Below are 10,595 nucleotides of genomic sequence, written 5' to 3'. Positions count from 1 at the left end.
TGGAGCAGGTGATGAGGACGGGGGTGCATGTTTTTTTTAGCTAAGGGCGTATGGGATGGGTTTGGCAGGTGAGGTTAATGCGGGAGTAGTTATGGGTGGAAAATCGGGCTGTTTTGGAAACTAATGAAACGATTTCGGAAGCAATCTCGTCCATTAGATGAAAGAAGCATCGACGGTGTGGGACCAGTATGATAAACGTATGCTATTAGATGCCTGCTAGGAAGCGTTTCCCAAAGATAAAAGATGTTATGCATGATGGCATGATGCAACATAAAATGAAGACACCATTGAGCTCAAACCGCTCAATCATCATAACAAGGTTGCCATACAAGGGAAGAAATTACAAGAGGGGGAAGGGAATGCATTGGGGCTGTCACAATGTCGCCCGAAGATACTTGTTGAATCGAGACCTTGTTGGTGTTGTTATATTTTGGTCACCGCCACTCCGAGTTCCTCGACGACCTTTGCCAAGAGCGCGTGAACCACTACTGTCTGCTACCTCTTAAGCTTGTGTTGGTTTTCCCTTGAATAGAAAGGGTGATGCGGCGAAGTAGATGAGTATTTCCCTCGGTTTGGTGAGAACTAAGGTATCAATCCAATAGGAGGAACAAGCAAGGCCCCAATCGTAGTACCTACACAAATAATCAAACTCTTGCACCCAACGCTAAAAATGGGCTGTCAATCCCTTCAGAGTTATTTGCAAGGATGAGATCTGATAGAGATAGATATAAAAGATTGTGGAAACAATAGTAAATAAATTGCATCAAGGTATTTTTGGTATTTTTGGTTTATAGATCTGAAAGTATAATATGGAAAATAGACCCGGGGGCCATAGGTTTCACTAGAGTCTTCTCTCATAAAGGAATAATATGGTGGGTAAACAAAATACTGTTGGGCAATTGATATAGAAAAGCGAATAATTATGAAGATACCTAAGACAATGATTATGCATATAGGCATCACGTCCGTGTCAAGTAGACCAAAACGATTATGCATCTACAACTATTACTCACACATCGACCGACTCAAGATTGCATCTAGAGTATTAAGTTCTTGAAAAACAGAGTAACGCATTAAGTAAGATGACATGATGTAGAGGGATAAACTCAAGCCATATGATGAAAACCCCATCTTTTTATCCTCAGTGGCAACAATACAATACGTGCCTCGCTACCCCTACTTTGTCACTGGGTGAGGACACCGCAAGATTGAACCCAAAACTAAGCACTTCTCCCATTGCAATAATTATCAATCTAGTTGGCCAAACCAAACCAATAACTTGAAATCATGCATATAAGAATTCAAAAGAGATTCAAATAATATTCATAGATAATCTGAACATAAACTCATAATTCATCGGATCCCAACAAACACACCGTAAAAGAGTATTACATCAAATAGATCTCCATAAAGATCATGACGAACATGGTATTGAAGATCAAAGAGAGAGAAGAATCCATCTACCTACTAGCTATGGACCCGTAGGTCTATGGTGAACTACTCAAGCATCATCGGAGTGGCAATGAAGTTGATGTAGATGCCCTCCGTGATCAATTCCCTCTTTGGCAGATTACCAGAAAAGGCTCCCAGATTGGATCTCACGGAAACAAAGACTCCCAGCTGTGGAAAAATATTTCCGTGGCTCTTTTTAGCGATGGGGGAATATTTGAGAATTTATAGGCCAAAGAATAGGGTCAGGAGGCCTGCAGGAGGCCCACAAGCCAGGGGCGCGACCACCCCCTAGGGCACGCCTTGGAGGCTTGTGACCTCCCGGCAGGTGTCCTGCCCCGTACTCCAAGTCTTCTGGGTTTCTTCTGGTCCAAGAAAAATCATTCCGGAGATTTTATTCCGTTTGGACTCCGTTTAATATTCCTTATTTGCAATACTCAAAAACATGAAAAAAAACAGAAAATGGCACTAGGCTCTAGATTAATAAGTTAGTCCAAAAAATAATATAAAACAATATATAAATGCATATAAAACATCCAAAGCAGATAATATAATAGCATGGAACAATAAAAAATTATAGATACTTTGGAGACGTATCAGCATCCCCAAGCTTAATTCCTGCTCGTTCTCGAATAGGTAAATGATAAAAACAAGATTTTTGATGTGAAATGCTACCTAACATATTTATCCATATAACATTCTCTATTGTGGCATGAATATTTAGATCCATAAGATTCAAAACAAAAGTCTAATATTGGCATAAAAACAATAATACTTCAAGCATACTAATCATATGGTCTGGCTATGTTCCATCTTCACCACACAAAGTATCTAAGTCATGCGCAACCCCGATGAAAATCAAGCAATTGTTTCACACTTTTTATGTTCTTAAACATTTTCAACTCTCACGCAATACATGAGCATGAGCCATGGATATAGTACTATAGGTGGAATAGAGTATGGTGGAGGTTGCAAAAAAAGAAGAAGATAGTCTCACATCAACTAGGCATATCAACGGGCTATGAAGATTCCCATCAATAGATATCAATGTGAGTGAGTAGGGATTACCATGCAACAAATGCACTAGAGAAGGGTATGAAAGCTCAAAAAGGAAACTAAGTGGTTGTGCAAAAGATGTAATTCCACTAGTTATATGAAAGTGACAAAATAGGAGACTCTTTATGAAGAACATGGTGCTACTTTGAAGCAAAAGTGTGGACAGATAGTAGCATTGTCCCTTCTATCTTACTCTCATTTTTTTTATTTTTTTATGGGCTTCTTTGGCCTCTTTTTTTTATGGACTTCGCTGGCCTCTTTTATTTTTTGGAAAGTCCGGAGACTCATCCCAACTTGTGAGGGAATCATAACTTCTATCATCCTTTTTTCACACGGGACAATGCTCCAATAACGCAAATCATCACAGTTTTATTTACTTACAACTCAAAGATTATAACTCGATATCTAAAATAAAATGACTCTATAAGCAATATGAAAGTGATGGTGCGTGTAATATATCTCGGAATGGCTATGAAAATGCCATTTTTAAAAACAATCGAACACTCAGTCAGTCAATTTCTGGGAACAATCATTATTTTCAACTGAATTTCAGCACTGTAATATTGGAAACAATCATAAGATTTTGGAATCGATCAATATAGTCATTGGCGAATTAGAGGGCCTTCAGTTAGGAGATTGATCAATAAATAACGTGTATGAACATGAGCGGAAGACAAGAGTAGAATTTCGAGTTGATCAGTGTATGAACATGAATCTTTCGCACCTTAGATAGAAAATAGACGTGTGCATTGCAGGAGATACTCCCTCGGGAAAATTAACATGTTCTGTGCCCTTGAAACTGTCATCACCTTCATTTAATAAGTTTAGTTTGCATTGCAAAATTCAGTTAACATTTTCAAGTTCAGTTAACAAGATTGAAATGACCAGACCTGCAAACTTACAAATTCAGTTAATTTGCAAAGTTAAAATTCAGTTTGCTGCTTTCTTTCCAACATCCATCAGATACAAACTTCAGATTGAAATGATCAGCAGAGGCATAATAAAATAATTAGCCCTGCAAATTTTGACAATTCAAGCGAATTATGGAAGCTTGCATTTTGTGGCTTTCCATATAGGGAAATTAGATAAGTGTAAGGTTCAGACATGGCCTCCAGTACAGGTATTACAGGCTGTCAGACAATGGCATCCTTGAGCAAGTAATTGTTGGGCATTCGGTCTTACTAATTGCCTGGCCAGTACTACAAGCAAGCAAAATCAAAACCTGAACTGCATGCCTTCAAACAAAACAAAATGGCACTGCTGCACAGTAGCAGAAGTGGTTCACCTGAATCCTGGTCTTGATGGTGTCGATGGGGTAGACGGTCATCTCCACCACCAAGCCGGTAGCTCCTCCGGCTATGAAGCCCTCTGCAAGCTAGCAGAAAAAAAACATGATTTTTGTATGGCTGTACTGATCATATGCAATGTTGCTGAAAATTCTCAAAGGTTGTACTGATTTCTATGCATATTAGATGAAAAAATCGCATTGAAGAATATGGCCATGATTTTTGTCAAAATTTCAGATTTCATTGTAGCTAAGGAAGGGCCTGACTGTACTGATGGAGCATGAAATAAGATGAAAATTTCAGTCGACGAGATGACATACACAGGTTTTACCAAAACAAATTGAGCATGGCATTCACGACTTTTACCAAGAAAAAATGAGCATGACATCCACGGCTTTTACCAAAAAAATGAGCATGGCATTTACAGGTTCATCTCAAAAATTTGAGAATGATAAATCATCAGGTTGGAACATACACAATCCATATAGTTCCCCAGCTATCAAACTGCAGACTTACAGTAGTCCATGCATCAAAATTTCAGAGACAAATACACTAGTCAGACCATACACTAATCAGACCAAAAAGATCAAGATTTCAGATTTGGGCAGGATGAGGAGGACCTGTAGATTTTCAGAGCATTTGGGAACTTGGGCACGAGGAGGAGCCTGGGATGTAGGAGGAGACGCCCTCGTCGGGGTCGACATCCGCAGCAGCCGTCGTGGTCGTCTTCCCAATGCCATTGATTTCCATAGCAGACGCTCGGTACCTGGAGGAGGAGCTGGTGCATGAGGAGCTCGAGGACGAGGAGCACACGCCCCATGTCGTCTCAATGCCTCCAAGTCAAGCGCCAACCCCATCCAGGACATGGGTGCCGCCACCGGAGCCGGCAAGTTGCAGGCTTCGCAGAAAACCAGGCGAGGAGGCGGTGCACGATGGGCTGCATAGTTTGTCAGATGAAAGTGGAGGGTTTTTTTGGCAAAATGTCACTGACGACATCCTTCTTCGGACAAAGGGAGTACATACATACATACATCAAATATTCAGGGTCCTACCTATTCAATGCTGGACATTTAACAGTGTAGAAAGGTAAAAGTCTATACTCTGTCGAGGTATAGAAGTTACAAACGCTCTATCAAGGTCCACTTCAAATGAAAAATATACATATATTCGGTTATAATGAGCCTGGATCTAGTCTTATGCAAAATAACCAGCAACAATCCCACTAACTAGCAGTCTTCCTAATGCCAGGGGAGACCAACTGCTTCCCATTAACTGTTCAGACCACGGCTAAAACTTATACTGCTGGAGAACATGCTACCCATCAAGAAAACAGGGGAAACAAAACACGCATAATTAGGTGGATAGAATGAGGGCAGCAAACAACATAAACAAATCTTAAGATCCCTCTGATATTTGCAACACACTTGGACCAGCAAAGATTCACTCACCAAAAGGAACCTTTTTCACTTAAGTTCAGTAGTACCTCCAACTAGTCAATATAATAAAAAATTAACTAACAACATTGTTCATCACTAGTAACAGCACCCCATTCAATACAAGTTCAATCAATAATAACTTGAGAGCTGGAACGTGCAGGCAATACCAATCTAATTTTGGTTGGTAAATAATAATAGTTCAGGTAATCATTTAAGACATCCTGGTTAACATGATCAACTATCAAGCACAGCATAACCTATTAACGATAGCTCACATATTCCACATAATAAAGGTTCACATAGAATGACTATAATTAAAATGTTCATAGCTTCCAATGCCTAATAGCACAATACATCACGAAACGGCAGCAAAGACAGTCTTCAAAAGATGGACATGTCCAGTAGCAAGATAGCCATTATCATCTTGAACAAGCTTACACACTGCCCAAACGTCCTTGTTCCTATTCATCAGGATAGTGTCTTCGAGGTTATCAAGGACCAAGCTATAGTAATCCCCACTTGATAGCTACCAAAGTTGCACTTATGTTTACTTATGTTCCATTTTTGAGGTGTGATGAAGAGAGCATGAGTACTTTCAACAGACTGCGATGGCGTATAGGCCTCCATGAGAACTTTCAACTGTCCATCCAATTCCACAGAAACTACATGCCTTGACAGGTCAAGGTAACCAGCTTTAGCCATTCCACCTTCTAAATCAAGAATTACAACTTGCCCAGCAATATCTTTATCAACATCCTGAGGTAGTGAAGAGCAAACAACTCGCCCACCATGTGGAAAAGGCAATGATCCAGCTTCAGCTGTAACATGCACACTCAGGATAGTGGCCTGGACCGACTGTTTAAGTTGCTCATTGCATAACTCCACTGTGCAAAAGCTATTTTTGGCTACCTGCGGGGAACTGTCACCATTGTAAAAGTAGAATGCACTGATCAATGCTCTATCTTCAGATTTTGTTACGCCCTTTACTCTTAGTTGGATTTCGATGTAAACAGTCTCGATCGACACAATTGCACGGACCGGGCCAGTCAATCGCAAGAAAGGATCCTATGAGCATCACCATTGCCATTGGCTAATCAACAAGGGATTACAAGCAACAAACAAAATACTAAGAGAAAGGAAATAGTATTCATACTTGTTCTGTGAGGATTTGGCAGAAATTCCTTCTACGAAGGAAGATAGGGTTGCGACAGCGGTCCACAGCATCTCGGGCCGCGACCACTCCGTACACCTCCAATGGGAAGCTGATTTTGTCCCTAAACAAGATTTTGTCTGTTAACGAGATTTTGACGGAGTAGATCTGCAAGGTACTCCCGGCAGCAGCTTCAACTGGGATGCGGCTTGGTGTGCAATGTGTAAAGAGCATGGGGCTCAATATCGCTGCATCCAAGTTAAAGTATGAGTTAGAGATCTAACATGAACTAGAGTGGCAAGATTCCATTTACGATCCATTCAAGAAGAATAAAGCAGAATCAATATCGTTGCATATTGAAGTGGAGTAAATTCCAAATTGCAAGAAACCAGCTTTTCTTGAGACATGCAGTATGTCAAAAAGAAAACTAACTACCACCAGATAACTAGCATACATGCATGTTGACTCACTTTGGGCTTCGAAGCTGTTGGTGTTGCCCCATGTACGTTCCCAGTAGAGTCGGTAGGCAGTGAATCTCTTCTCCTCCATCTCCATGGAAACTTTTTGGTCTCCACAGCCTTGCCTGCGGCTCTCCTCCTTCAACTTCTCCATGGCAGACAAGAAGGATTCAGATTTCAACTCTATGATCATGGATTTCACTTTGGAGTCGAAGTCTGAGTCCATCCGCTGGAGCATACTGATACGTTCAGAGATCCATTGCAATTCGCAGATACGGCGTAGGTATGGTTCACAGGTAAACATAATCATGGTTCTCATTACATCTTTGTTTTCTGGGGAGAAAGCTCTCAGTAATTTGCACATCTCACGCCACAGCTCATCAATCTGCTTGGAGAGCAACTGTAGCCTGAAGCCGAAGCTCAGCACTGCTAGTGCTTCCTTCCGGTTCTGTTGTGCTTCAAATACGATAGCAATGTCACCGGCAACTTCTCTGAATTTCGACATGATCTCACTGGTAAATTTGGGTAGGGAGGACAGATTGTCAGCCTGGCCAACGATCCTCCCCTGTGTCTCCCTTGCGACCAGATCAAGCAGCTCCTCACTTTCTGCGTCTTCGCCTATCCACATCTGGGTTTGTACTGCGGCACGATGGAGCAGATCCTCGAGTTCTAGGGACGCGGCACTCCTTGGCTTCGACTCCTCACACCTCATTTCTATCTCACCGCCGTCGCCAATCTTGCTCTGGGTTTCCAACGATTTCAAATCATGACAGGCGTTCTGCATAGCGCAGATCCTCTTCTGGGTATCGGAATCTGACTGACGGGAGATCTTCTCAAACAACTTGAATATATCTGATTTCAACCCAAGCAAATTATTGCGAACTGCGGAGATCTCAGCCATCTTGTCCTCCTGGACCTGAATCCAGCGGATACTCTCATACACGGAGATTGCAGCCAGATAGAGCTCCTCGCTTAACACGGACTCGCCACTACAACCACTTGAATTCCCTGCGGTCGCCATCTCACCGTCTGTCGTCTCGCCGCCGCCGCCGCCGCCACCAGTTTTTGTTTAGGGGAGGGCAAAGGTACCGAGTAGGGTTTTCAGATAGGATGCAAACGGGGGAGTGGTGATATATTGTCTTACTCAGCCCGGCCCAGTATATCGAGAAGCACAGGCTGATCGTGTTAGTTTTGTAAAAAAGCCCCCGAGGTTTTAGATGTTCAACCCGCAGTCTCTGTTTAAGTGACACTTTAGAAAAACGTTTCGTTTTTGCGTAAAAACCATTGCAATTGTTAGATATTATGTCTGCAACCCTTATCCCCGACCCCGAGCTCCTCCTCCTGTGCGCCTCCTCCCCGACCTCCCTCGCGCGTCGTCCGGCGTCCGGCAACGTCGCCGCCGATTCCCAGGTCACACCGCCGCTCCCCTGCCTTCTCTCTTTCCCCTCTCTCTCTCTCTCTCTCTCTCATCTCATTTTCTCTCCTTCCCTCCAGGAGCTCAGCGCGCCACGGGATCTCCACCGGCCAGATCCGGTGCCTTCCTCCCGGATCCGCGCGCCATCCACCTCCTCTATCCGATTCGGCGCCACCCAACCCGCCATGACCTCCACGATGGCGCCCGCCGAGATCCTATGCCGGCCATTGCTCCAAAACTTGGTTATGAAACTTCAGATAAGGCTAGATGTGCCAGAAGCGACGAGACTCTGGCCGTGCCACATGTTCGTGGTGGCTTGCATGCAGCGGTACAAATTCAGAGTAAAGTCTTTTTCTTTGCACCTTCTTTTGTTTTATGTTGCCTCCTTTACCAGGGATAAATTGCGAATTCAGGGAGCATTATCTTCCATCACATCATCCTGATGATCACCGGCTACTGTAGAAAGCTGCAGCAGCACATCGTCAAGAGGAGCAGAATCGGGACTTCACAATAGAACTGGTGATGTATGCCTGCGATTGTTTGCTCTCTTGTGCACTGGTAGAACTGATAGAAAGGTTCAGAGGGGATAGAAAGCGCTAAGGAAAGACAGTTAGGCTACAGGTTATGGCCTATTAAAATTGAACGCTCCTCTACCGTTTACCGAAATATGTATGGGGTTCTTTATATTAAGTGGTTATAGGAACAAGAGCTTACTTAGTGACAATTTATTTTAATTCATGCTTTTGTCAACTGAACTGAACAAATTTTATTTGCCTATTTCTGAATTTATATTTCAGTAATATTATGGATTCAGTTTGTCTTGCACATGTATGGGTCTCACTGGTTGTTATTTTCAAAAGCATGTCTAATGAATCTTTACTACTGAGCTTTTTATTTGTGACATGATTATAGTATACACTTGACCTTCACATTCATCTTTTCATGCTTATGTAATGCTCGGCGGTTCCGATCTTTCCGACAGGTTCCTGTTGGAGACATTGTTTGAGAAGCTCTACCTCTCTAAACCACTACTTTGCGCATGAACTTGAGCAAGGGGGATATATATCGGTAGTTACGTTTTGCCCCACAAGAGAGGAGTTGGGCGCTGCATCTGGCTAGAAATTGGTGTCAAGTCCCATATGCAAAGATGGAGCAACCTCGATGAATAGTGCAGCAGCCCGAGCAATCAAGTTCATGGGAAATCGGCGGCACAAGGCGCTTGTCGATTACAACTATGAGCAGCTGAAGCAAGGGCAAAGAAAAAATATAAGCCTCAGACCTGGTACCCAGAAAAAGAACGAGATTAAAGAGCAAAAGGTGAGTCATAGCAGAGATAAGTAAGGAATGATCAGACTATCTAGAAGTGGTTCGTGTTGCATCTAGCCAAATTCATCAACTTGTTAGGGCTGCTTTGGACTCAGCTACTCGAGTGACTGCATTTGACCTTAAAAAGGCTCTTGTGGAAATCCATGATGGCATAGCTGCAGTGCAACAGCTTACTAATGTGGCATGTCTCTCCCCGCAGAAGGCACATATCAACATAACTTGGAGTTCCGACCCATCGACTGCATCGCCATTGTAGGTGTCGCCTAGGTCTAGTGCTCTGGATTGACTTTCCCCCGTGTTCCTTTATCCCCAGTTTTTCTCATGTGGTGCTTGCTTTTGTTGCTCAGTAGCTTCCTAGCAACAGTTTAGCTTTCTTTGATGCACCTATATGCTTGCAAGTTGCAACCACTCACCATGTTCACAAATTATCTATGTTGCGATTTTTATTGTATAATTGGTATGCAGTTGTCACGCCCAAGATGCGACCCTATCCTCAATTTGGCACGAGGGCCTCGTCAGGGATAGAAGCGCATCTCGTCGTGTCGCAAGAATGGATATCGTTACAAGTACATGTACTGAAAAGAAGAGATATATAGAATTTTGGCTTACACTCGCCACAAGCTACATCAGAGTCACATCAGTACATTACATAATCAACAAGAGTAAGAGCAGGGTCCGACTACGGACGAAAATAAACGACAAAAGAAGAACGACGTCCATCCTTGCTATCCCAGGCTGCCGGCCTGGAACCCAACCTAGATCGATGAAGAAGAAGAAGAGGCAACTCCAAATGAACAATCAACGCGCTCGCGTCAAGTAACCTTTACCTGTACCTGCAACTGGTGTTGTAGTAATCTGTGAGCCACAGGGGACTCAGCAATCTCATTTCCAAAGGTATCAAGACTAGCAAAGCTTAAAGGGAGAGGCATGGTTAAGTGGTGAGGTTGCAGCAGCGGCTAAGCATATATTTGGTGGCTAACTTACGAGTACAAGAATAAAGAGGGGGAAGATCTACGCATA

The 10,595-nt window shown here is 42.9% G+C and overlaps 1 protein-coding gene and 1 pseudogene across 1 annotated transcript; one reads left to right on the top strand and one right to left on the bottom strand.

The window, feature by feature from the left end:
• Positions 1-5,382: 5,382 nt before the first annotated feature.
• LOC123430973 lies at positions 5,383-7,932 on the bottom strand. The gene is made up of 3 exons (XM_045114797.1): positions 6,848-7,932; positions 6,381-6,625; positions 5,383-6,292 (listed from the first exon to the last, which is right to left on the bottom strand). Exons 1-3 carry the CDS (start codon positions 7,854-7,856, stop codon positions 5,696-5,698), a joined length of 1,851 nt encoding a protein of 616 aa, XP_044970732.1. The 5' UTR covers positions 7,857-7,932; the 3' UTR covers positions 5,383-5,695.
• Positions 7,933-8,170: 238 nt separating this feature from the next.
• LOC123428833 lies at positions 8,171-9,831 on the top strand (annotated as a pseudogene).
• Positions 9,832-10,595: the final 764 nt, after the last annotated feature.

This window comes from Hordeum vulgare, chromosome 2H (genome assembly GCF_904849725.1).
Source record: "Hordeum vulgare subsp. vulgare chromosome 2H, MorexV3_pseudomolecules_assembly, whole genome shotgun sequence".
In the NCBI taxonomy this organism is placed as follows: domain Eukaryota; kingdom Viridiplantae; phylum Streptophyta; class Magnoliopsida; order Poales; family Poaceae; genus Hordeum; species Hordeum vulgare.
Note: the sequence above shows the minus strand (reverse complement) of the source record. Positions and strands in the feature narration are given on the sequence as shown.

Excerpts from the sequence above, each read along its gene's own strand:
- LOC123430973 (XM_045114797.1), bottom strand. The coding sequence starts at position 7,856 with ATGGCGACCGCAGGGAATTCAAGTGGTTGTAGTGGCGAGTCCGTGTTA. Across the intron at positions 6,626-6,847 it reads CAACAGCTTCGAAGCCCAAA|CGATATTGAGCCCCATGCTC; the intron begins GTGAGTCAACAT and ends ACTTGGATGCAG. Across the intron at positions 6,293-6,380 it reads GCCAAATCCTCACAGAACAA|GATCCTTTCTTGCGATTGAC; the intron begins GTATGAATACTA and ends TGATGCTCATAG.